Raw genomic sequence first — 27,291 nt, 5'->3', positions numbered from 1 at the left:
ATGAAGGCATGGTGACACACAAATGAACTTTGAACCTAAAAGCCTATACTTCGATATATGGAAGAATGAGGGTAATTTCTGAAAAATTGAATACAAATTATGCCATCCTTTTACCCCCAAGAAAGCTAGACCTTTATTGCTTAAAAAGAACTTTGTACGTTTCAGGTTTGGAATGTATGAATACCCTTTTAATTACTCTTGATATATTTCATTAGCTTTAGAAAACCAGGAACTCTGACTAGTAATGTCTATTGAATATAGAAAAGAACTTTGAAAAGACTTTGACATGCTGATGACTTTAGTATCATTTAGTTTTATAACCATTATTAGTAAGGAACTTGACAAGGAACATTTTATGTTTCTGTGGTTTGTGAGAATAGCATGTGAACATATCAAATGCAAGCTGTCTGTATCAAGAGTGTCTCATAGGGAAGTTTTAATTCCCTGTTCTGGTAGTGTTTCCAAGACAACAGTCACAACTTAATAGTGTATAGTAATTGCTGTACACACTATGAAATAAACAAGTACAGCTGCATAGACCTGTCATCACTCTGTAGTGTCATACAGGTTTTTAGTGTAATATTTGTATGCGCAAAATTACCTACTCAACTGAGGGCAAATTTTAAGAAAACCTTGATGTAGACAATGATATCCATGGTTATGTGTGGTAATCTATGAATGAAATTCTAACCACAGAAATGGGTATTTATTGCCACCAGACGATTTGGAAATGTAACTGAGTTCAATTTAAATACCATTTGATTGCCCATGTTTTAAATATTTAAAGGACAAAATGACTACTATGTGAGGTGGGACTTTTTCCTAACTTCTGTGATTTTGAACTGGGTGTATATGATGGATCATCTCAATAAATCTGTAAACCTTATCTCATGTAAACAGAATGCCGCCTACAAAAAGTATTTTCATAGTTGGAGGATTTAATGTACAGGGTGGGCTCCAAATTTTGCTAAACAGGGAAGTCCTGATCATTTACAAATTAGAGAAATGATTTACAAATTTGGAAAGATTGTGTATTCTAAATCAATGTGCATCTATTGTCAATGTAAAGCATCCCTGAACCATGTTAACAGAAATATGTTATAACTCATTTTCAGTTATATATAAATACAGCAAATCCCCACACTGTACAGCGCAGGTTAGCTCTCACCGGGATAAACATTTTGACATGCTATTGTTGCTAAAAGCATGGGCTGCTATAATTTTCAAATTCAAGAACATTTATATGGTTTAGGGAAATCTTTCACTGGAGATATTTTGAAATTCAATGACTAAGACTGGATTTTGTTGAAAAGAGATGTCATTGTAGTTTGATAAGAAATTGATGGGATGTTGGAGTTCACAGGGAAGATCTTCTGATCCACCCTGTATTAAATGGGTGTGGGTGGTGCCGGTGTTCCATGTTCTAATTCCCATCTTACAATGTAATGACAAGTTATTGAAAAACTCCCTTTACTTGCAAGTGGATCTTCAGGGAGGCCTATGATAAAACTGGAGAGGTCTGTCAACTGTTAAGTTTGTAAATGTGCAGGTTTAATTGAAGAGGTGTTTTCATACATGTGGCATTATATGCATTGGATCATTTCAGAGTTCAAGAGATATTGGCATACATATGTACATGCATTTCTTGGGATTGGGACTAGATTTCTTTTTTCTAAATTTATTTAGTTGGAGAAAAAAAACCATTCAACAATCTGAATGTGAATCTATCCATGCATTTCTTGAATTGAATTAGTAATCTGGTAATCTGTTGATTTACCTTAGTGCTGAACTTTTGATTTTGAGGTGAATGAATTATTTAGAATATTTGCTAAAAAGGCCTTGATTCAAAAGAACAGTGAATATTAAAATGTTTACTTTGTGTTGGTAATTGACAAGTGTGAAATTTACGGACTCATCATTCTATTGTTCATTGATGCAAAACTCAGGATTGTTCACAAACAGTAACTAGTCTGAGGCCAAAACCGGTTTTTCATGCAGTATCAAGACGCAAAGGACAGATTGCAGTTGTTGGACAAATTAAATCAGTTAAAGGGCTTCCTGACTTTTCCATAATAATGGGTGATGGATTAAAAACAGAGTAGTGTCTTGAGGCATGGATTGATTTCTACTGCAGAAAAAGATTATTGGCATCTGTTGTTCCCGAGAGGTGTCTATATATGTGTTAGTCCAATAATAGATGGAGCTTGATGTTACGTATGTTCATCGACATGCTAAAATGCTTGTGTCTCCTCGATACTATGGATGCTGCATGTGTCAGGCCCGTAGACAACCCCAGAAGCTTTATGTATTCCCATCTGGACTGGGATCTAATACAATTCGATGTAAGTACAACTTTGTCCTAGGGCCCCAGAGTAAGATTTTGATTGAATTGCCGAAGCTTGAAAAATGGATGGATTGTCATTCAAGTGCAGATGTACATTTTGACACAGGTTTAAGGGTTGATAAATGATCAAGCCTTATTCTGATGCTATATATGCTATATTTTATATGTATGATGTAAGGTCAAGATTGTTGAAGGGTTTAGATTTATATGTGAACATTTTAACTGTTTGATGGGTTTTGAATCCATAGATCTCTGGCAAATTTCATCTTTTTGGTTTCAAATAGAGTTCTTAGTAATAGAGGATACCATTATCTAGAACAAAAGTCTAAAATTTAAGTATCCACTGATTAGTCCCCTACTGACAGAACCAGAGGGAACAGAACTGGAGGAGGGGATAGAACCGGAGGGAACAGAACTGGAGGAGGGGACAGAACCGGAGGGGACTACCAGTCTGCACTCCGTCTGTCCATCCCCCGTTCATCTGTCACAACTTAGTTTTTATGACTTAATTTTATGGTTGAATGAGCTTCTTTTTATTTTGTGGACATCTTGCATCATGCTTTTATTTAGGAAGTTAGGTAGGGGACATGTATTGCCATGCTGTTCTTACAGAATGCTTGTTTCTTAAATATTGCAATAGCATGGTAATTTTGAGTTACAATGGGCAGATGTTCGTTGATGCAGATAGATAATAGAGAGGGCATTGTCTCGTAAGGACCCAGAAAATGGTATTCTTTCTTCCACAGAGACATTCACCTTGTGCAGTGAAATGTCGGATCAATTGTAATAAAATTGTCCAGGCACCAGGCACTGCATCAGAAACTATTGCACATCGGTCTAGACAAATCTATTGCAGCAGAGATCAGCTTTCCTCTAATTATGGAGTGACTGTACTGAATTTCTGAGCTGTTTTGGCCATTATAATAAATTTCACTTAGAAAAGTAAGTAAACTGGATCTAACATTGGACAGAATAAATATCTTTCCAGTAGTAGGTACCTTAAGTATTCAGTTGAACTAATAATAATTGGATTTCTATATTTTATACCACTTAAAAATAAATTCAATCAAGTCTTGTAAGATTTGGGTATTTTACTCAGCTGCTGTTGGACTTTTTTTTCTTTTTTTTTAGTTTTTGAATATAGGAGAAAGGAATTTGATATTTCACTTATGTATTCCTTGTATGACGGTCATTTTAAAAGACACGCCCATAATTTTTATGCCATGACAGGTTACAGATGATCTTTGGAACACTCTAGTGTGATGTATCAGAATAAAACAATTGAGGCATAAAGAGATTGATAATGGATTAGACAATTAAAATGTACAGTAACTGTTTTCATAAACTCATTTAAGAGACAGAGGGGGAAATTAGTTGACAAATAGTCATCCTTTCTTGTATTCCCCCTTAATGAAGAAGTTTCAAAGGACTTTAACAGTCCACTGTGCCTTGATTTCACTAGGAGAAGCCACATGGCATGGACTGGTACAAAAGACCCACCACAGTGGTTCTGAGAATTAAACCTGGAATTCCTTTTTCAATGCACCCTAGCATTCTTTGTTTGCAATATACTAGTACAATACAAGTCTGACCGTGGGGAAAAAACACTAGGTGTGGATCAAAACTTTGTGCCAAACATATTTTGCAACAAATTGCTGGTATGCTAAAATTTATTTGCGCTAATGTCTTAACACTTGCATTTGCACCAAAATATTTTCTTCTTTTACAATACCATGAGTAATTCAACTTCTTGTGGTATGGGAATTACCCTATTTATTTTGGGATCCAAAGGTCAAGTAAAGTGAACATGTAGAAATGTGAGAAAATAGTTAATTTTTTTTTGATAAATCATGGCTACTATTTCATTTTATGTAGATGCTGAAATAATTCAATTTACATTCCCAATGAGTACATGGGTCATCTCTAGTCATTTTGTGGTCAAAAGGTCAAATCTATCTGTCTAGTTAAAAGCTTTGAAAGCGATTATCTAATTACTTGATAGATCTGAAATGATTTAACTTACATAATTGGTAAGTACATGAAATAAGGTCAAAGGTCATGCAAACTGGGTGCTGATATGGGAAAACTGTTTCTGGGCTTTCAATTTCCCTTTCCCCTGGTGTCACCGCACTTAACATGTAGGCCCTTCATTGGATGAAGTGAACTGGACTCTTTAAGATCTAGGACACAAGTAATTTCTCTATTCATGAAGATGTTTCTGACTTTCATACTTCACACAAAGACTTGCTACGGAATAAGGATGATCCCTATGGCTTTTTAGTTTTTTAGTTATACTGACTATTGGGTGTAGCCCATAGGGAGTATTAGTCCCATTTATTGTTTCTTATTAAGTTTGTTTTTGCCCTTTGGTTTTAAATTTGTCTGCAGCCATCTTCAGTTTACCTAATACGGTAGTGGATACACACAGATAGGTAGATTAGGTATACTCTGTAACCTCTGTATTACAGATAACAAAGAGAATATATCTATTGTGGAATACAAGACATTACAGAAACAGCTGGATGAGAGAAACACTGAGAGAGATGAACTCCTATTTACCATCAGAGTAAGTCTCTCATTTCTCATGCCCTAATCCTTTTGTAGTCTGTCATTCTGTCCCTTTATATTCAATGGGATTTAATAGACGGATGTCGATTCACTGCAGTATTCTAGGTCACATCGTCAAGCCATTAAAACATCAAGATGATATTAGTACATGTATTCTTTAGTAGATCTGAATGACTGAATATTATGTGCAATATGATATTGTGTCATATTTAGTTTCAATCATAAATTATTATCAAGATGGGTTTTAGCTCAAGTGAGCTTTTCTGATCGCCTGTTGTCCATCGTCTGTCTGTCCAACTGTCTGTAAACTTTTTACATTTTTGACTTCTTCTTCAGACCACTGGGCCAATTTCAACCAAACTTGGCCAAAAGCATCCTTGGGTGAAGGGCTTTCAAGTTTATTCAAATGAAGGGCCATGTCCCTTTCAAAGAGGAGATAATCACAAAAATTCAAAAATAGGGTGGGGTCATTTTAAAATCTACTCAAGAACCACTGGGCCAGAAAAGCTGAGATTTACATGAAAGCTTCCTGACATAGTGCAGATTCAAGTTTATTAAAATCATGGCCCCAGGGTAGGATGGGGCCACAATAGGGAATCAAAGTTTTACATACAAATATATAGGAGAAATCTTTAAAAATCTTCTCAAGAACCACTGAGCCAGAAAAGCTGAGATTTACATGAAAGCTTCCTGACATAGTGCAAATTTAAGTTTGTTAAAATCATGGCCCCTGGGGGGGGGGGGGGGGGGCACAATAGGGGATCAAAGTTTTACATACAAATACATAGGGAAAATCTTCTTCTCAAGAACCACCAAGCCAGAAAAACTGAGATTTACATGAAAGCTTCCTGACATAGTGCAGATTCAAGTTTATTAAAATCATGGCCCCCAGAGGTAGGATGGGGCCACAAGGGGGATCAAAGTTTTACATACAAATATATAGGGAAAGTCTTTAAAAATCTTTTCAAAAACTACTAGGCCAGGAAACTAAAGTTGAAATTTATATGAAAGCTTCCTGACATAGTGCAGATTCAATTTTTTTTTTTATTAAAATCATTGCCCCCGGGGGCAAGATGAGGCGACAATAGGGGATCAAAGTTTTACAAACAAATATATAAGGAAAATCATTAAAAATCTTCTTCTGAAAAATCAATAGGCCAGAAAAGTTTACATTCACATGAAAGCTTCCTGACATAGTCCAGATTCAATTTTTAACAATTCATGGCCCCGGGAGTAGGTTGGGGCCACAATAGGAATCAAAGTTTTACATGTGAATATATAGGAAAAATCTTTAAATATGAGTCAAGGTAACTCAGGTGAGTAATGTGGCCCATGGGCCTCTTGTTTGAATACTGATGTCTTAGTTCAACCTTTTAATTGGGAAGAGATAATTAATGGAATGCCATAGTATACATGTATGTATTCTTTTGGTTGTTTTTATTTCAAAATTTTACAGAATTTGTCAGAGAAGAACAAAAAATACAAACAGAAACTGGAAAAAGAGGAGATGACAAAGAGGCAGCAGATGAAGATTTTGTGTAAAACACAAGAAATTAGTATACTGGAGAAAGATAAACTGATTGGTAGTCTGCAGAGTCTTGTGGAGGAGCAGGAGAACCGAATCCTGGAACTGGAGCAGGGCATCAATGGTCAGTACTGGTTCATGCTCATATTGAGGACTGTTTCTTGTTCAGAAATAGAACAGTGGTGAGGACTCATTCATATTGAGGACAGTTTCATATTCAGAACTAGACCAGTCCACCAATGGTTGATATTTGTTGTTATTATACTTTCATGTAAAATAGTGGAACCTGATTGGTCGAGAAGCATTTGAAAAAACATTGTTACCCTCTGAGAACAGAAAACACCCGCCCCAGGGTGATAGTATCTAGCAACGGGTAACAGTACTTAACAACGGGTGATATTATAAAAAATTATCACATGCGTCATATTTATGCGCGTACGGTTCGCCGTAGATTGCTAGACGACGTCGTTTGAGCATTTGTAATAAACGCGAGTACCCACATCGAAATACGAAATATCGGATGACAGTGATTGATTAAATGTCAACAGACGTAAGTTTTTCTGTTTTCCAGTTTACATAACATTCAGTATAATAAAACAAATATTGCATGTAGTTGAGGGTAACATTGAAATTTTCACCCCTCGAGAAACCATTGTCAACCTCGGCTACGCCTCGGTTGACAATGGTTTTCTCGGGGTGAAAATTTTCAATGTTACCCTCAACTACATGCAATATTTATAAATATTGAGGACTGGTTTGTGTTAGGAATTGGAGCAATGTGCCAATGGCTAGTACATCATATTGAAGGCTTGTTCATTCAAAAATTTTTTTTAAAAAGGTAAAGTAGATTACAATGATAATGGCCAACAATGAATGGTACATGTGCTAAAATAGGAATTCCTCTTTTTAAATATTATCTTAGTACTTAGGAGTACAATAAAATTACTAACTGAAGAAGTATGCTCATATGATAATACATGCTACACTATAGGAACACTTTGTGGATGCAACTCCTCAGAAAACCCTTAATGGATTTTTTTCAAATTTTATGGGATTGTTAGTCACCATATGTAGTTGATCATATTGCACCGTCATTTTGATTCAACAAATTTTACAGGAGTTGTGGGACTTTTGTATTTCAACTTTTTTGCAGCAGTGGGGGACATGGCTACACATAGCAATCTTGTTTCATGTATAAGGTTATGTTCACTTCAGCATAACAGTAATTATTTTTGTATCATATACAACAATGACATCGGTCACATCGATTTTAAATCTTTTTCTCCATCTTCTCACTCAGTTCACAAAGTGCAGTTCGTAATGTTTATGTTCCTGCTCAAGCTTTCACCTCTATATGATACAATACATTGGAAGGGGAGTAGATTTGAAACCCTTTCAATTTGGGGAGCTTTGGAGGTATTTGTTTCTGACAAAAACAAATTATTTAAATAATTGAAGGAAACACCAACCAGAGACTTCCCGGAAATGCTAATGGAGGTGCTTACAGAAGATTTGTGGAGGATATCAATCGTCTTCATGAAGAGAAAATTAACCTCACAAAGAGACTTGAATTAGTGCAATCAGAGATGGAGAATCATTCATGTATAAATGGAGTCAGTGATGACTCGACACAAGAAATCATCACACGGCTAGAGAAGGAGAACAAGGAATTACACGAGGAACTCAACAAGTACAACAAAAACAGTGGGGTATACAGAAACAAGATTTCTACTAACCTGAACAGTTCAAATAAGTATAGCTGGACAAAGAATAACAGTTTATTAAAAGAGATTTTGAAACTACCTTTAGTCTTTCTTAAATACTAAATTAATAGGAGATGAAAAATTTGTTTTCCAAATCATTATATTTTCCAAATATCAGGTATTGACCCCTTTCTAATGAGTAATATTCACAAATGTACGGACAACAAATGTTTGATATATCTGCAAATAAAAGTTGGTTTACAATATGGGATAAACAGATTCTTTAAACAGTTTTGCCCATGCTTAAGTTTCCCATTTTCTTACCTCTTTCTGCAGCAGCCTTCAGACATGGGGCCTTGTCATACAGACACAGAAAAACAGGTGGAAAAACTCCTGTCTCATAACAAGGAACTAGAGGAGGAAGTGCAGGAAATGAGACAGTCCCATGCAAGGACGACCACTTTGTTTGAGGAGGGGGTTATAAAACACAAGGTGGGCCTCACTATCAGTAATTTTATGAAATTTATACATCAGAAGAATTTGAAGAAATCTGTAATCCCTGTGTCTTTTCTATTTTATTATTATTATAATAATAATTGTATTGTTATTTTATGTCCATAAGAGCAAAGATCAAAGCATATTTATCTTTGGTCACTTTGTCTATGTGATCATCTGTATTTTTGTCTCTATATCCACAACTTTTACCATATTTCAAACTATATAAGATACTTTGTATTTGGTGAACTCAAAAGTCAAGTTCAGAGCTGAATTTCTAGGTGAGATGAAGGTCATATCAAGGTCAGACTTGTCTGTAAAGGACTTGGCTATAATCTGGCCCATGTACTGTTTCAAAAACACCATTGTCATGCCTTTTTTCCTACTTCAGCAAAAGCAGGAGATAGTATTAGTACTCAAATATTATTTGAGATTTAATAGCAGTGAAAGTTGACATGAGTATGGATTGACTCCTATGAGGTCCAGATGTTGAGGTCACCTGGTCACATATGGTAAACTCCCTTCCACACATTCATGGATCAGGAGCCGGTCGATGCCAGATGCAAAATTTTAGTCATCCTGGGTGATCCGGCGTCTTTGGGTTCTGTGACGTCGTAATGCCAGTGTCAACATGATCTTATCACGATGCAGACACGAAAAACTACGGTTTCCCTACAGATAATCAAGGTAGCTACCCATATGACTCTTGAAAAAATTCCAGTAGATGCTGGTGTGATAATGGAGCATATTGAAAATCACGGTTTCTGCCGGTCCATCCACAGTTGTTTCACAGAGGTATGCGGATGTCCATGGATTATCATGGTCTTTCTCCCCTGCGTTTATCATGACTGTAGTTTCCGGGAACAATCCTGTACAAACTGTAGACATCCTTGTTCTTCAGCAGAAAAGTTTCGTACATGAAGGACCCTGGACATTACACGGATACTTGGGTGGCTACATGGAACTCTTGGTTGATACACGGATGATTCACAGACCTCTCGGTTGATACATATATATATTATTACTACAGTAACTTGATCCGAAGAGTTGGATCACGTCGAGTTGACAGGCACGGATCATCAGATCACACGAGACGCGAAGCTTCGAGTTTGATCTGATAATCTGCGCCTGTCAACGAAACGTGATCCAACTCTTCGGATCAAGTTACTGTAGTAATGATAAATGTATTATATACCCTCTTATGCATTTTAAATCCACATTTATAAGATACTAAATGTAATCCAAATTATCAAAAATACAGATATACAGTGAAATTATATTTTGTGTATGCAGTTTTGTTTGTGACATGGTCAATATTTTCCACAAAAAATGTTGTGTTGATGCATTGTGAAGTCATTGTGACGTTATTAGTGTCAGAGGATACTGATACGGAATCAGAAAACCACAGTGTGGTGATCCGGAAAACCGGATCACACGCTGTGAAATCCATAGTATCAAAGAACGATACATTGATGGGTATATAATAAATGGAGGTGCTTGAAACCTACACGGATCAATAATTCAATATGGAGGATTTTCTTCCGGGACAAAAAAATTCAAGATCTCTCTCTCTCTTATAAAACATGTCGGTATCTACATGGTCTTTGCTATGCATATTTGTATTGTGATGTATGCAGATGGCTTACAAAAAGAAAAAAAGAGATAGAGTTTCAATGACTAAAGGATAACCTCTTTGGGTTTGAGGGTAATAAAAGGTCAAGATCACTATACAGATGTAAATTATTTCCAGTGTATATTTTTTTGAAATAACACATGTTGAAATTTTTTTTTAATACAGAAAACTATAGTAAGATTGTTATTTATTCAACAGTAGTCATAACTCTAGGCCACAATCTGATTAAAATCAGCTCCTCGATCCGCTCCTTTATTTGTTTTGTTTTGTCGCTACTCAAGTAGCGACAAAGTAAATGAAATAAAGGAGTGGATCGAGGAGCTGATTTTAATCAGATTGCTCTAGGCCACTTTATACATTTTTCTGGTCATTGATACAGTTATACATTTGCTTTTGACTCATTTTAAAGGAATGTATGTTAGTACCAAATTATGTTGTTAATCCTCCTCAATTTTTACTGAATGATACAGTGCAACTTTTAATGCTTTATAGCTGATTTTAATAATGCTTATTAGAAGTATAATTCTTCAAAATAATTTATCAGGGCTTGGAAGAAGAATTGATGAAATACAGAGAAAAGCTCAACAAAATCCAGGAAAACTTGCAGAAGAAAACAGAGGAACTGAAGGACAATGATCTGAAACATCGAGAGCACGTGAACAAAATGTTAGAGGAGAACCGTGTGACCTCGAGGAGGATGAGGGACCTCATGGTAGAGGTGACACATCTACAGGCTAGGGAACCTGAGGTGCAGTAGAAATTACGTATCAATTTTGAATAAAATGCCTGTATATTTGTAGCTCCAATAATGTAGCCCATCCAAATTTTTTTATTCGAACGTTTTCAGGATAGGGCTACAATTCCATAGGATCTCCTTAATGGTGCAAATAATTTTATGAATAACCAATAAACTCTGTGTATTAGTCCCAAATGTTGTTTACACCAAAAGGAGTACGAACTTTGTGCTTGGGCATGTCTAATAAAGGTGTTTTTCATTTAACATCATATACAACATGCAAAATTCTTTGTCTGCTCCACCATGCTTGTTATTGCGAGATCTCATAGGTGGATCTACTGAAAAACCTAAACATTGACAATCTGTGTGAAAATGTAGTTACTCGAGTCACTCCGACAAAGAAAGGAAAATCATATGGTTGCAGAAAGAATTTACACTTTGCTGTTCGTTTTTTAACTTGATATTAAATCTAAACCTTTTTCATTCCAACGAAATAGCTTTCTCCTCTGTACTTGTCCATTGATGTAATTGCTACCTTATATGGTATATGCAAATAACTTGACAATCGGAAGTTGAAACTTCAGTACATCAAACATAGCGCACAAATATGAATTGAGAAATTGGAATATTTTGAAATTATTGAAAACGGTAGAATAGAGTCTCACAAATCGCAAGTTGCAGGTTGTAAATTTATGTATTAAATAAGAAACATAGAATATCATTTTATTTACGTAAAGAAAGTCAGAAAATGTTTAGATCATGTCAGAAAATGTTTAGAATGATCGAAAATGTTGAGGGAGTGAATCACTCCTGCATTTGCACCATTACAGAGATCCTAAGGAGTTGTAGCCCCCCCCCCCCCCCCCCCCCCCCCAAAAAAGAATCGGAGAGGGCTACATTATTGCAGCCAGTATATTTGGTGCACATGAAATGTTGTTGTTTTTTTTGCCACTGAAGAAATTGAAAAGTATTGAATTTCCCATGAATTCCAGCAGGATGCATTTGGCTAAGGCCAAGTCAGATTAGAATCAAGTCTGGTTGGTAAATGTGTAATATAGGAATAAATTTGTATGAGTGTGGCATTCAAATATGCTATTTTTTGAATTTTCTACATCAGGTTGTCACCAAAATCAAAGTGCAGGAAGTAGAGGTGGATTCTCAGAGGACTCTAGAAAACCTGAGGGCCTGCGAGAGAGAGAGGGATGACTATCGCTCCAAGTTTGAGGAGAGTCAGTCACAGTACTCTCAAGTCGCCAGTCTCCTGGAGAAGGAGCAAACACTCAGCGAGCAATTATCAGAGGAGGTATGGAAGTTTTTATTTTATTCATGAAGATTATTCACTGTACTTATATTGAGACATTCAGTAAGTAAAGCACATTCTGATAGAGTCAAAACGTTTGATGACCTCATTACATCATAAAGGTTAATTTTCTATGTATTCTATTTGTATTTACTTTGACCATAATTTTGGTGGTAAAGCTTTCAGATCTCATCTTTATTATGATATCTGAACTCCAGAAATTTGCTGTTGTCTAGTTTTACTGTACATGTATCTTTATAAAATAAGAAAAATCTATCCAGAAAACTGCAGCACAAACAAGGCTTTTCACCATATTAAATTTGTTTCATAGATTTTGAAGAGATGGTAATTTCAAATTTTATCAAATGACAGAGACTGGAAGTTTGTAGATTTGGGTGCTTGTTTTTCAGGTTAATAGACAGAAGGAGAAGTTAATAAGCATTGTTCAGGACACTGCTGACAAATTAGAGGAAGCCGAAAGAGATAAGGAAGCAGCCATTCAAGATGTGAAAAAGCAAATGGAAAGAAATCTCAAACATTTGGAGGTGGGTTAAAGGATTTTGTTTTAATCTTGTGTATTAGCAGAGTTGGTTTTCAAATAACTGTTATAGTCCCTTTGAAAATAGTTTTAGTTCATGGAATCCTTGATGATAATGTGATATTCACAGTATATATTTAGTGACACTTTGCTTTCCCACATTGTTAGTTTTCTAACTTTTGTAATGGCATTTTCTCCTCATGGATGAAAAATGCTGTCAGTGGCAAGTTTATGGATTGTTGTGCAATATAGACCATAACCCTTACTTGAAACTCCTAATAAATTATTCACAACAATGAAAGGTGTTGCTTCAAAGGGAAGATAATTAAGAAAAGGTAAAATTAGAGTGGAGTCATTTAAAAGTCTTCTTCTCAAGAACCACTGGGTCAGAAAAGTTGAAATTTATATCTTTGGGTTGAGTGAGACCATAATAAGGAATTAAAGGTTTAGAAGTGAATATTTATATAGGAAAAATATTTTTAAAAATCTTTTTCTCAGGAGCAGAGTCATGATAAGTCATATTAGTATGCAAGTATTCCCAGGTAGTGCAGATTCAAGTGTGTTCAAATTATGGTCTTGGAAGTAGTTTGAGCCATGATAGGGGATCAAAGTTTGACATGAGAATATATTGGGAAAAATCTTCTCAAGATAGCTGGGTCATGATTAGTTATATTAATGTGCAAGCATCCCCAGGTACTTCGGATTTTAGTGCATTACATTCGGGGAGTAGGTTGGGACCACAGTAGGGGATCAAAGTTTTACTTGTATAAGAATTTATAGGAAAACATGTTTAAAAACCTTCTACTAAACAACAACAGGGCAATGATTAGTCATATTAATATACCAGCAACTAAAGGTATTTCAAATTCAAGTTTGTTCAGTTCAGGGGCCACAGGGGTAGGGTGGGGCCACAATAAAGTATCAAAATTTTATATGGGAATATACAGGAATTTCATTAAAGCAAATTCTTTTCAAGAATAGCAGGGTCACACTAAATCATATCGAAATGCAAATGTTCCCAAGTTGTGTGGATTCAAGTTTTTTTTTATGCCCCCACAACTTTAGTCAGGGTTTGTCCTGTTTGTCTGAAACTTTAACCTTGCTCATAACTTGTGAATGTTGAGTGACTGAGCTCTCATATTTCATATGTGCATTCCTTGTGACAAAGCCTTTTTTATGCACCAAAGGTGTAACCCTGACCTTTGAGTTTGGCCTGCTTTTAAGAAATCCTAACCTATTCAATATCTGCTGAACTATTTGAGGTAGAGCATTCATATTTTGTATACAGATTTCTCATGGCATGACCTTTCATTTCATACCATGATCTTTGACCTTGACCTCCAGAACATTAAATTAATGTTAGTCATATTGGTATTGAACCATCCCCATGTTGTGTGAATTTAAGTTCAGTTTTACTGTTATCCTTTTGGGTTAAATCAGGGCCACAATATGGGGTAAAAAAATTTTTATTGGAACCAAGATTTAATTTTTTTAAATTCACAACAGCTGAACAACAGCAGGGACAAGGTGACTCAGGTGAGCAATGTGGCCCATGGGTCTCTTATTAGAAAAATTCTTATAAATCTTGAATTGTCAAGACTGTGAGAAAATTGACACTGTGCTTTGTTTTATTAGGCTCGATACACTCATCTATGTGAGCAGGCCTCCTTAATCTTACCAGCTTACCAGGAACTAGAGAAGTCGTATGTCTGTTTGGAGACAGAGTGTAGGCAGTTTCCCCAGTTACTGCAGGCAGCAATTACTGATGTCAACATTCAGGTGCGGTCATTACACCCACGAGTCAGTAGGCTCGCCAGGATAGTGTAAACAGTCATGTATTTTTACTTGTGTTTTTACATGCAATTTTACATGTATTTTTACATGTATTTTTATATGTATATTTTACATTTATTTTCACAAGATAAGATTTTTTTAAATTTTGAGTTCACAGGATCTTGATTTGTGGTTGGACAATTTTCAGTTCAGTGGAGGATTAGAATTCATGGATATGTCCATCATGATCACATAGAAAATTACACCCCCTTTCCCCCAATTTGTGATTTTACAGTAGTTCATATTCAAAATGTAGTTTAATTTAGGTCATGACATGTCACAGACAGTCTGCTATCAGTGTTTTATTTTGTATCAATACTAGAACATATTCTGTGTTTTTGGTTTTGATTATAGGTTAGTGCGAAAAGTGCCAAAATAGTATACATACCTTTTGTATTGTACGATTTTGTTTAGTTGTAAGTTTTGCAATTTTTCAAACATTGTAAGCCCGTAGAACTGTTGTAGACTGTGTAGTACAATCCCTGTAGGTCATTTTGCAGAAGACCTGCGCTGATTGAACAGCAAATGCATGACTTTTTGGAGGACATTGGGGTAAAAAGAATGGTAGGGAGGTTGCACGGGAGTCATGTGGGCTCCATTTGATTTCCATGGGAGACTTGTCAATATTGGACAGAAAATGTTTTACAAGTTGCACAGTATTCAAAAAATCTAAGCACAGCTACTGTGCAGATTTGTCCTGACCTCTCCCGAGGCCTGTGTGAGAAATGGCACGATGACTGTATATAATGTAAACATACAAGCTGTAGCTTCATTTGATACCTCAAAAATGGCATGGGAAATCGTAGACAATTTCATCACATGGCTGTATTGTCAAATGTAAACTAAGATTTACCCATATTTAATGGCCTTGTTGGAAAGGGATTTCACTAATGAATTGCCAAATTTGTCTTGTAGATGTGTCGGGCAATAAAAAATATTGATGATTACAACAAAGATCTGGTCCGTCGATATCACAAAGAGATGCAGCTTAGGAAGAAATATCACAATGAATTGGTAGAGCTGAAAGGTATGATTTGATTATATTCAATTGCTTTAGGATTATCACTCAATGTAGACAGGATTTCTGTATCTGGAAATTCTGTAATCTGCCTCAAAACTTGTTACGTGTTCATTTCCCCAAGGTCCATGTCCATTGTGCTGAGAAGGTTTTAAGATATCTTGTCATATACAAATAAACTTACAGAAATAAATAATTTGCATCATCAGTGGGATAATAATGCACGTAGGAATTGGTCCTTGTAGGCAGCATTAGAGTATTTTGTCGAGTTCGTCCAAAAATAAAGGAAGATGGTGGAGGCGTAATGGGAAATATTGTGGTGGACTATGACAGAGATGACAATGGACTCATCTATGTGAACAACAAAGGGAGATCACAGACGTTTGAACTTGATTTAATATTCACACCAGAGAGCACTCAAAATCAGGTAGGAATATATAAACTAAGGTGCTATTGTTCATCATATGAAGGATTTAAGGTGACTTTTATACCATTAATCAGCAACATGATTATTTATAGTTTACACTGTATTAAACTCATTTTTAGCATGATGTTTCCTTCTTTAAAAAGAAAAGAAAAGATATCAACTACTCTTTATTTCTCAAATTAAAAGGGTGTCTGGGTAGCGCAGAGTTAGCACTCTCGCTTCTCACTGCTGCGACCCGAGTTCGATCCCCGTGATCGGCAGTGGTTGTATGTGAGAGGGTATGGCGGTCGCCCGCTTAGACACGTGGGTTTCCTCCGGGTACTCCGGTTTTCTCCCACATAAATGACCTCCTAGTTCAAACATCCGTGCATCAAAGGACCCCATTGGAAATAAGCTTTCGAGCTTTCATGGGTTATCCTTGGTATTTATGTATGTATGTTTGTATGCATGCATATACCGAATAAATATTTATTTATTTTAACAAATCTGTTTTAAATAAGTTTTTTCCAAAGAAGAAAAAACTGTACAGGACTGGTCTACAAAAAGCATTTCACTGAACAGGGCTGGACTGGTCTACAAAAACTGATTTAATATTGACTTTATAGGTGTTTGATGATGTTCAGTCACTCGTGACCTTTACTGTTGACTTTATAGGTGTTTGATGAAGTTCAGTCACTCGTGACCTTTACTGTTGACTTTATAGGTGTTTGATGAAGTTCAGTCACTCGTGACCTTTACTGTTGACTTTATAGGTGTTTGATGGGGTTCAGTCACTCCTGACCTTTACTGTTGACTTTGTAGGTGTTTGATGAAGTTCAGTCACTCGTGACCTTTACTGTTGACTTTATAGGTGTTTGATGAGGTTCAGTCGCTCGTGACTTCCTGTGTGGACGGCTACAATGTCTGTATCTTTGCATATGGACAGACTGGCTCAGGAAAGACCTACACCATGGAGGTAAGTCCAGGTCATCAAAATTTTATTTAGTTGGGATGTATATAATTATATATACAGTGAAACTTCTCTAAACCGGCTGGCTCTCGGACCGGAAAAAATGGCCGGTTTAGAGGGATGGCCGGTATACCGAGAATTTAGCAATTATAGCCATTTTATCTCCATATTCACAAAGTAGGTACTGTTCACCTTGATCTGGTGATCTATGATCAATTATCGGTGGAGATTAAATTAGTCCGCTTGTACCTAAAGATAATTATGAATTACAAGAAATATTCTCGCTGAAATCATCTAATTTTAAACTGAAAATCTATAACAGGATACATAAAGAAAACACAGAGGCCTATTATTGGAATTCCTCTTACCTATAAAAACTGTTTACATTCATCGCTTATGTCATTAACAATTTTGTTTTGACGTTTTTAAAAAGTACAGAAGTAAATATGAAATTGTAATTTGAATATTTCTTTGGAATTTTAAGTCTATGGAAACCAAGAAAATTAATCTATCTTTTAATAATTATCATTAACAGTCATGGGTTTGTTCTTTATGGTGAAGCAATATGGCGTTTGATATGATATTCAATAATTTCCCAACTGTGTTTTACATTTTGTACAGAATTTGGAAGGGTCTCTTGGATTAGCTAAGTGTCAATTAACACCCTTGACAGTACAGGTAAACAATAGAAATTAAAGAGGGCACTAGTGTTTTTCACACCTCTGATGGATAATTTCATACCTGGCTGGATGGTCAGTCAATTTGCACACCTGGACGATCTTAATTAACCTTTGCCCAAGATTTTCTTGTCTTCAAAAAGTGGCCAGTATGTTAAGGGTAAATTACACATGTTTGTTAACAAATGTACTTTAAAAAGTGGCCGATGTCCGGTTTTCAGGGGTGGCCGGTTTTGTAAGACTTTCTTTGTAAGGAAATGTTAAGATTTCTGCCGGGACTTTGAAAATCGGCCGATATTCAGGGAGAACCGATATTCTGAGGGGCCGGTTTGGAGAAGTTTCACTGTATAATTATATATAAGATAGTCAGTTTACTAATTCCTATATTCCTGCTTGAAATTTTGATGAAGTAAGATGACTCCAGTCTGATCTCTTTTGTCTTACCTCCCAGCTGCAGTCAGGCAGTTCACTTTATTGACTTCAACGAAGGGAATGAAGTAGGACACATTAAATTATTAAGGATTATTCAACAATTTGTTGTAGGGAGAGAAACAAAATCCTGGTATCAATCAACGAGCCTTGGCCATGTTGTTTAAGGAGACTGAGGACCGAGGCCAGGACTGGACGTTCAATATCACAGTCAGTGTCATGGAGATCTACAATGAAATGATCAGGTTAGTGTGAAAATTGGAGAAAGCATTAAATTTTGATAACTGAGTTCCTGAATTCAAATCCTGCTTAAGCACATGGTTGTAGATAGAAATGGACATTTGATGGGTTTTTTTTGGTTGTATTCTAGGGATCTGTTGAGCGGAGACCCGTCATACAAGATGGAAGTAAAAATGAATCCGGAGGGAGGGCTTCATGTTCCAGGCTTATGTTCTGAGACAGTCAAATCTGTAGACGATGTCAATCGGGTGAGCTTATCTTAGATATTGTAAGAGATAAAAGTATGAGTTTAAACAGGCAACTTTGTTTTGATGTCGTTATATGTGATTTGTAGGTCTTTGCCCTTGGTCAGAAGAATCGAGCCACAGCCACAACAAATATGAATGAACACTCTTCTCGATCTCACGCCCTGCTGACGGTGCGGGTTATTGGTGTCAACAAAACTACTAATATTAAAACTGTGGGTAAGTCAACATCAAACTCTCATCTCTCTACAGGCTTTCTTACTCTGCCTTTGTTTTCACTAAGGAAAGGTCACAGTTTCTGACTCATATTTTAGTCGTGGATTAACAAAAAGAAAGGCTGGTATGGTAAATGAATAAGGGGTTGACAATGATACATGTGGTGGTTTGTAGGAAAACTGAACTTGGTAGATTTGGCTGGCTCTGAGCGAGTCAGTAAGTCTGGAGCAGATGGCACTCGTCTTAAGGAGGCACAGAACATCAACAAGTCGCTCTCCTGCCTCGGGGATGTCATTCATGCTCTACGTAGCAAGCAAAGTCATGTACCCTACAGAAACTCCAAACTCACCTACCTGCTGCAAGACTCACTTGGTAAGAGAAATAAAATTGTCTTAAAGGAAAAGGTTAACCAAAAAAAAATGTAATTGGCTCTGTTTTTATAATTATTTGAATAGCAGAAAGTTTTTATATATAAAAACAGCTTATAATCTTAGCAATGAGTCCTTAGTTTAGTCTATACAATGTCAGAACCGTGTATTTCATACCATTTTCTTTCAACAGACAAAATATCAGTATTTTTCTTCACATTTTGGCTTCAGAAAATGTGGGTGCCATACATGAACCACAATCAATTTAACATATATGTTAACTTGTTATTGTAATATTTCAAATACAAAATGTATGTGAAAATGGTTTTGGTTCACACATGATATCCATGCTTTCAAAGTATAAAACTGCCTTAGACATAGATAGTCTTAGACAAAATAGTAAAATGTCACTAACTCTGTAATATCATATTTCAAATTAGAAATCAATATGGGAGACATTTTGTTTCATGGAAACTACTCAGTTCCTCATTAATTGAAGAATGTTGAAATTTAAAGGTCGGAAATGACCATTGTTGAACCTAGTCCTTAAGAAGAATAAAGAAACAAATCTGCATGGTTTTGTCTCATCTTTAAAGGTAGGACATGACAATTTTCTCAGTTTTTGATTTCTACTGTCTTTTGCAGGTGGAGACAGTAAGACCTTGATGATTGTACAGATTGCTCCAGTGGAGAAAAACCTTGGAGAGTCTGTATGCAGTTTAAACTTTGCTCAGCGAGTTAGAACTGTTGAGCTGGGTCAGGCGAGCAGACAAATATTGCAAGCAGGAGATGAGGTACGTTTACATAAAAGACGCTCACATGTCAGTAAAGGTCTATGCTCTTTCTTCATTCTTCTTGAACTGCTGATCTAAATCGGTTAATTCTGTCTTATGCTTTAGAGAGCTTCATTGGTAGAATAATATGCAAGTCTTAAAATGGTTTGAGGGAACTTACTATGCATGAGAATATTACATGGAGTCTTCTTTACATAATCTATCATGTCTGTTGTTCAATTCTTAACAAGTTTGAATTCTTGTGGAGTTCATGTAATGTAGATTCCGTATTTAAAGTGAATAGTTGATTTGAAAAAAACGTAAAATGATGATTACTTTCCTCAGAAAGACATTAATGATAGATAAAAGCAAGAATTCTGATCTTCTCGTGAATTGATTTGACTATTATTACTCATGTAAAATAATGAGTGAACAGCACAACACTTTTTAAGTATTCACACATATCTCCTTATCTCAACAGTACCACACACACACACACACACACACACTTTTTACATATTCACACATCTCTACTCATCTCAATAGTACCAAACACATATTTCTCATTTCTACAGTATCACACGCAAACACACACACACACAAACACACACAGAGAAACAAACACACTTTTTACATACATAGTACGTATCTCCTCTCCTCTATATGAAAATCATCTGTTGATATAAACTGATCACACACTAAAATGAATGATCTTACATATTTCGGTTGCATTTGCACATTTTCTCATTTTGGTTTTGGTCTAAACTCATCACTTTGCACATGTGATACTTTTGCAGAATGTACATAATAAAGGATTTAAGTACACCCCATGATGGTGAGAACTCAATCAAGTTTTGCATGATGCTTTTTTCTATGTAGCCAGTTCTCTTATTGCTTCATGCCTTTATGCATGCTTTTAGTTGTGTGAAATTGAAACAAGTTGTATTTTAGTTTGATTAAGATTTTCTTCCCATTCCTGATACATAAAAGTACTTGATTTCCATTATAATTGATTTTCTGTAGATGATCATTTTTGTTTTATACTTTACACAGCTCCAATTTAAACAAATATAATCACTAGATGGTAGATTGTTTGCCTAAAATTGATTCCAAAGAAAGTCGATTCTTCAGAAAAGTTTCAATAATTTGAAAAAGAATGTTTAAATTTTGCTTCTTTATTTGCTGTAGTATTGAAAAAAATTATTGTATAAAAAGGTATCGTTTCTGTTTAAAAAGATTTTTAACGTCATTATCCTTTACAACAGATGAATGGAGTATCACCCAGCAAAGCCCCCTCCACCCCCAGCAGAACCATGAGTCTGAACACACCCACAGGTAGACAACATACCCCTGTCATAATGAACAGAACACCAAGCAGTTCCACTAAAGGATCATCTCTTCGTTATCCCAAGAACTAGTCTCAGCTGACAGATCAAATCAATGAAACGTACTGTCATGTCAGTCATGGAGATTGTGTTAAAGGGACATTACTCTACTTTTTACAAAATTCAGGAAATCAATAAAAGCTTTAACTACAATTTTTTTTTTTTAAATTGGAAATGTAAATGCACATTATTTCAAGGGTTTGAATAAATCAGTTTCTATTATGTATTTTACTGCTGTGCTTGAAAAAATATAGATCTGAGCAATTTCTTGATATTCTTAGTGGTTAAGGCTTTTTCCATTGAGATGGCCCATAGAAGATCATGATATCACTGTATCAAATTCTGCAATTTTTATACCTCGGTGATATTTTCTGATGCTGGCAATATGATTCTGCTTTTGATAATGAATATGCATGCACAATGATTTTTCATTATTGTACTCGCCTTTTTAAGTGATATCTAAGATTTACATAGGAGGGTGCTGAGTTTAATATTTTTACATGGGACTGAAAGATTGAAAAGGTTGAAATCTCGTGTTGTTTTATATTGTATGAATATTGTATGAAATTCATGATCATGCATAAACTTTGACTTGTGCATGTATGATTATGTAATATTGATTGTATTATATATGCCTTATTTTTAAGTGCATTTAAGAGTGTGCAATAAGTTCAATTTGTTAAAGGTCATAGGAAATGGTTTTAAGCACTACTATTTGCGATGTAAAATATAAAGATTGGTATATATCAGTGCCAAATTTCTCAGTCAAAAAATCAAAATGTTCAGAATATATCATTAATTGACACAGACATTTTTTTAATTTGAAAAATCTGTCTTGCTTATCAAACTTAGAATCTGCACTTTGTGACATTACAATAACCCAAGAATTTTAATAGTGAGGAAGCAACAAAGAGACCGAATACCCCGATGATGTTGTAGGTTTGAGCCAGTCCATCGATTGACTGTATCATATAATGAAGATGGAATACTTTTTTAACAAAAAGTCACATGGCTTGATACATGTACATGAAAAAATCCAATGAAATTGAGTGACATGATTTTGACCTTGGGTGGCTTGTTGTTTTTTTTGTTTTTGTCACCGGAGTTGGGTTAATTATTGCATTGTCTAATGATCTATTAAAATACTTTTAAAATAGATAGAAATTAGTAATGCATGAATTTGGAGACTAGCTGCATTTACAGCATTCACCCCACCCCTTAAAATGTACACACATTTCAACATTCCATTGTAAGTTGTATTAAAACTTCATTCACAAACTTACTGTATGTGTACAGGGAATTTTAAGTAAGCATATACACTTCTAATACACCTTTTGTCGCTAAATGAAGGCTGTTGAGTTCCTCAGTTTTTCCCCACCTTTGAACTTTGAGTCGACCTTTTTGTATTCACATTTTTCTGCCACCCAGGGATTGGTCATTAATTGATTGTCATTGAAATGTTTTGAACAGAGATGTATTTTTACTTAAAAACCATCTCGCCAAAGATTCTGTACCTGTATTCAGTGGAATTTTGTGTTTCTTTGGGAAAAGGTACATAGAAACTAATTTCTGTGTCCTTGTAGTACAATTCAGCACATTGTAGTGATTTACTTTCATTGCTTCAACAGAAGTTTGATGTGTCTATGTAAACTTGGGTATAAACCACATCATCAGCAAAGGGAGATAAGTCAGGAAACTCTAAGTCAGCACTTGTAATCACTTGCACTCTGGGCAGAAAATACATTTATTGTTTTCTTATATATTGTATACATATGAAATGAAATGAACACACAATTTTACACACACTATCATTTCCTATGACTGCAATATTTTAAACCAATCTGTTTTCAGCCATGTTGTGTATATAGTTAAGAGTTATGACACTTTCTTCATTTAGTGTTCATCAGGATTTTGATATACAGTAGATTTGATTGAGTTTATGATTGTTTTGATATGTGTGTGTTGTGCTCCAAAATGTTGTGGTCTTTTTTTACAGTCATAAAAAGTAATATGAGTATCAGTAAGATGATCAACGACACACACAATAAAAATTGTCAATTTTTCGGGTCCTTTCTTTGGGACATTTTTCATTGAAGTGGTCGGTCATTTTAGGGTTTTGTGTATTTACACTGGCAATATTTTTTAGTCCCTAAATTTGAATTTTTACTATGCTTGGAAAGTGCCTTGATGGATTAATGGAAGTGATACAGTGATCATTGTTTGATAGTTAGTTTTAATGACATCCGAGTCGGGTGATATTTTTTTCGATGATCCTTTCTCGGAGTGCAGCGTATGTCTTTTGTCAATTTCCATGCATTGTCTTAATAGCTTGACACATTTTTAAGATCTGGAATTCTATAAAATTTGGTAAATTTCAAGAGAGGAAAATCAAGAATTGCGATTTCCAAGGTCCCCACCCCCTCTTGGCCGTAGGTCCAGCATCCAAACTATGCACAGTTATGAAGAACCATAAATCTTCTACTAAAATTGTGAAACTATTTTCTGAGTCCTGAAAGGTAAAGACTCCATAGTGCATGAAAATGATCATGCATAAAAGTTTATTAGTCTTTTCGATCATTTTTACTCTTTAAAATCCAGCATAAAACCTTGTTCAAACTTAATTTTAATGAGCTATGACCCATTCAACTCAAATTAATGCCAGGTTCCTATGGAGTGGAGGCCTTGGGGTTGGATGTAGTAAAGCCTATGATTTGCTGTGAAGACCCACATCTCGCTTTCATGCCTATCTTCGTCCTTTTAGCTACATTGCAGATGCTTGATTTGAATTTGAATTTGTCAGTTCCTCATATGGATCTCTTGTCAAGCAATACAATAAGTGTCTGTGATATGTGTACTTTTGATATTTTCTCATGTAGCCTGCATTGTATATCATGAATCATTGAATACATTCTGCATTTAAAGGTGATATTAATTTCTCACATAATTACCAGTGTGAGACCAATATTGCCCATGTGAGAGAGCCATGTGAGTTTTTTCTGTATTTCACTGATTATGACATCATATATTTCCTATGATTTGAAGTAAAATATTGTGTATTGCATTCCTCAAATGTCTATTTGATGTAGTTCTTTAGTGGACAGTCTTGGGTTTTTATTGTTTACAAGTCAAGTGTAAACCATATTTTGATGTGTCCTTTCTGACTGTTTAATTAGTATTTGCATTTAAGATTGAGTGAGGATTTTGTTAATATTGAATTCTCTCAGAGCACCTAAATTAATGTCTAAACTGTGGATAGAATTTGAGAAAAATAATCATTCATTATAAACTCATATGGGATAGTGAAATTTCTCTGAGTGGCCAAGATTCATGGTTTAGGGCTCATCCTAGCTCATGAATCTTGTGCCCTCCCTTGTGGAATTTTGCAATCTCACATTCATTATAATGAATGATCCTGATTGTCTCAGGTCTGTAGAAGGAACACATTTAGTAATTAACTTGTTTATCTGCTCAAACATTTAATAAGAAGTAATTCTCAATAACCTCAACATCAGTGAAGATGGAAGCTTGAATTTTGATGAATGAATTGTGCTTGACTGGGGTACAGATTTGTGTATGTTAGAACTGTATGGAAGGGAGAGGTTGGTCAGCACAAAGGCATTGTGTTTCCAAATGTATCTTGTTTTCTGTGCTATGTGCCAAAGATTTCAGCATCTATATGACTTCCGCTCAAACTTTGTTCCCTTTGTTTCATTCTGTTGCTGACAGCATTTATGATTTTTTGACAGAAGTATCTCATAATTTCAAAAGACATTTGTAAATGGGCTAGTTCCTTTATATTAAGTGAAATATTGACAACATATGCAGTGGATAAGTGAATTGTGGTTTTTATTTTTGTTTGAATTAATAATTTTAAGATGAATATATATTATGTTTAAAGAATAAAGTAATAATTGACGTGTATTTTTCTATTATCTCTGGATTTTGAAATTATAAGATTCTTTAGAATCATGTTTTTGGATATATATGATTTATTTCAGTTCAAATTATTTTCTGCATGTGAAGACATTTTTATGTGCAGATTGTTTTCTGCATGTGAAGACATCTTTATGTGCATCTGCTGAGGAAAGGGATATTTTTGTTCAACATCTTCCTGATAACTTCTGTTTCATTTATAAAATAACTCCTTCAACATATGGAGCTGATTAAATAAATTTTCAAAAAAATTACTCCAGAATTTGTTTATTTTCATTACATGATGAAGCTGGGATCTTTGTACTTATCAACTGTGCTTGGCAGTAAGCACAAGATTTTGCAACTTCTTTGAATACTTGCAGACTATGTCAGAAGTAGAATTATACTGGAATAAGTAAGATAAGGTGTTCATCTTACACAGATAGAATCTCTTAAAGATCAAAGAAAGGTGAAATAGGCAAAACATAATGAAATCTACAGTGGTAGCTTATTAACAGAGAGCTGTATAGAATTCGCGGAACAAGTTTCTGGAAAGTGTCATTGGTTTACAATATTCAGCTTGTGCATCTCTATAGCAAGCAACAAACTCTGTGATATTCCCGTCAGTGAATCCACTAAATAAGTTCCCTGGGTGACAAATGAAACATTGCCAATTTCAAGGATTTCTTACAAAAATGAACGTGTCTGCGGTGTATATACCTATCCATGTATAATTCCGGTACCAGCATTTGCTACAGAGACTGCATTTTCAAATCGCATGTTGCCGAGATGCAACAATTTTAAGTACATGTATGATAGTGATTCAGAAACTCTTAACAATATCATATCTATGCTAGAAATCATTAGAGACAACACAAATCAAACCAAAAGGTCAAGATAAAGTACATTCATAGTAAGAATGACTAATTTCAGTACAGTATATTGGTTGAAATCGTATTCTAAGACTAACTACATTGGTATATTTAGGACATAGATTTTTAAAACTATGTTGAGCAATCAACTTATTATCAAGAGCACTTGACATGTCGTGCACTCCATATCTCATAATTTCAAAAGACATTTGTAAATGGGCTAGTTCCTTTATATTAAGTGAAATATTAACAACATATGCAGTGGATAAGTGAATTGTGGTTTTTATTTTAAGATGAATATATATTATGTTTAAAGAATAAAGTAATAATTGACTTGTATTTTTCTATTATCTTTGGATTTTGAGAATTTGACATATTAATCTTATGCACATGACAATTATCTCCAACACTCAAATCAAAATCTATTAATTTAAAGAATTATACAATAAAACACGATTATATTGAATTCATGCTTACAGCAAAGTAATTTTCATCCCCAGGCTGTTTTAAGACATATCATGAATGCATGGTATAATGAATGAAATTTTGTAACAAATTAAGATTGTTCATCGCCACCAATTCACTATAAGCATGTTTACTGTACATATATTTGTCTGAATGTGACTTTAAAACAATAGACCATATTACGACATAACTAGATTAATTTTGATTGTATACTTCTTAAAATCTGCAGAATAGACGACCTCTAAGATATTTAAAGCCTATACAAATGACTGATGCATACAGTGTGTGTGTGTGTGTGTTGCGTCTGTGCTTGTCTCTGGTGTATTTAGCTCCACCCCTGCCTTTGAAACTACACCAGCGAATTCATAGTACTTCAGATTTATACGACTAGACAGTAGAATATAAGTCGGGCACTAAAGACAATATGCCCTGCGCATGATATATTATACGTTGAGCACAAGATAATATCTCGAGCACTTGAGATGATTATGCACGATACAGCAGACTAGAAAGTTAACACGATGGTGTTATATTTCACTACGTTCACGATTTATCATTTTCCGTGAAATTAAATCTAGAGTGAATGATATATCAAAAATATATCAATGTTTTCGTAATCAAAATTTTAGGATATTTTCCT

General features: G+C 35.1%; 1 protein-coding gene across 8 annotated transcripts in view; it reads left to right on the top strand.

The window, feature by feature from the left end:
• LOC125663972 (kinesin-like protein KIFC3) overlaps window positions 1–25,589 on the top strand; it is a 44,230-nt gene extending 18,641 nt beyond the window's left edge. For 4 of the 8 annotated variants that reach the window (XM_048896433.2, XM_048896432.2, XM_048896434.2 and 1 more), the window contains 17 exons: window positions 4,813–4,910; window positions 6,369–6,561; window positions 7,896–8,146; window positions 8,477–8,632; window positions 10,813–11,016; window positions 12,122–12,307; window positions 12,715–12,849; window positions 14,478–14,621; window positions 15,591–15,702; window positions 15,939–16,120; window positions 16,971–17,075; window positions 18,290–18,420; window positions 18,546–18,663; window positions 18,750–18,879; window positions 19,051–19,248; window positions 19,890–20,038; window positions 21,283–25,589. In XM_048896433.2, coding sequence (XP_048752390.2) covers window positions 4,813–4,910; window positions 6,369–6,561; window positions 7,896–8,146; window positions 8,477–8,632; window positions 10,813–11,016; window positions 12,122–12,307; window positions 12,715–12,849; window positions 14,478–14,621; window positions 15,591–15,702; window positions 15,939–16,120; window positions 16,971–17,075; window positions 18,290–18,420; window positions 18,546–18,663; window positions 18,750–18,879; window positions 19,051–19,248; window positions 19,890–20,038; window positions 21,283–21,435 — 2,645 coding nt within the window. In that variant the 3' untranslated portion in view covers window positions 21,436–25,589. Of the gene's footprint in view, window positions 1–1,178; window positions 2,343–4,812; window positions 4,911–6,368; window positions 6,562–7,895; window positions 8,147–8,476; window positions 8,633–10,812; window positions 11,017–12,121; window positions 12,308–12,714; window positions 12,850–14,477; window positions 14,622–15,590; window positions 15,703–15,938; window positions 16,121–16,970; window positions 17,076–18,289; window positions 18,421–18,545; window positions 18,664–18,749; window positions 18,880–19,050; window positions 19,249–19,889; window positions 20,039–20,814; window positions 20,853–21,282 lie in introns of those variants that run through there. The other 4 variants (XM_048896436.2, XM_048896435.2, XM_048896431.2 and 1 more) reach the window with 4 other exon arrangements.
• Window positions 25,590–27,291: the final 1,702 nt, after the last annotated feature.

The sequence above is a fragment of the Ostrea edulis genome, chromosome 1, assembly GCF_947568905.1.
Source record: "Ostrea edulis chromosome 1, xbOstEdul1.1, whole genome shotgun sequence".
In the NCBI taxonomy this organism is placed as follows: domain Eukaryota; kingdom Metazoa; phylum Mollusca; class Bivalvia; order Ostreida; family Ostreidae; genus Ostrea; species Ostrea edulis.
This window is presented reverse-complemented; position numbering and strand designations above follow the sequence as displayed.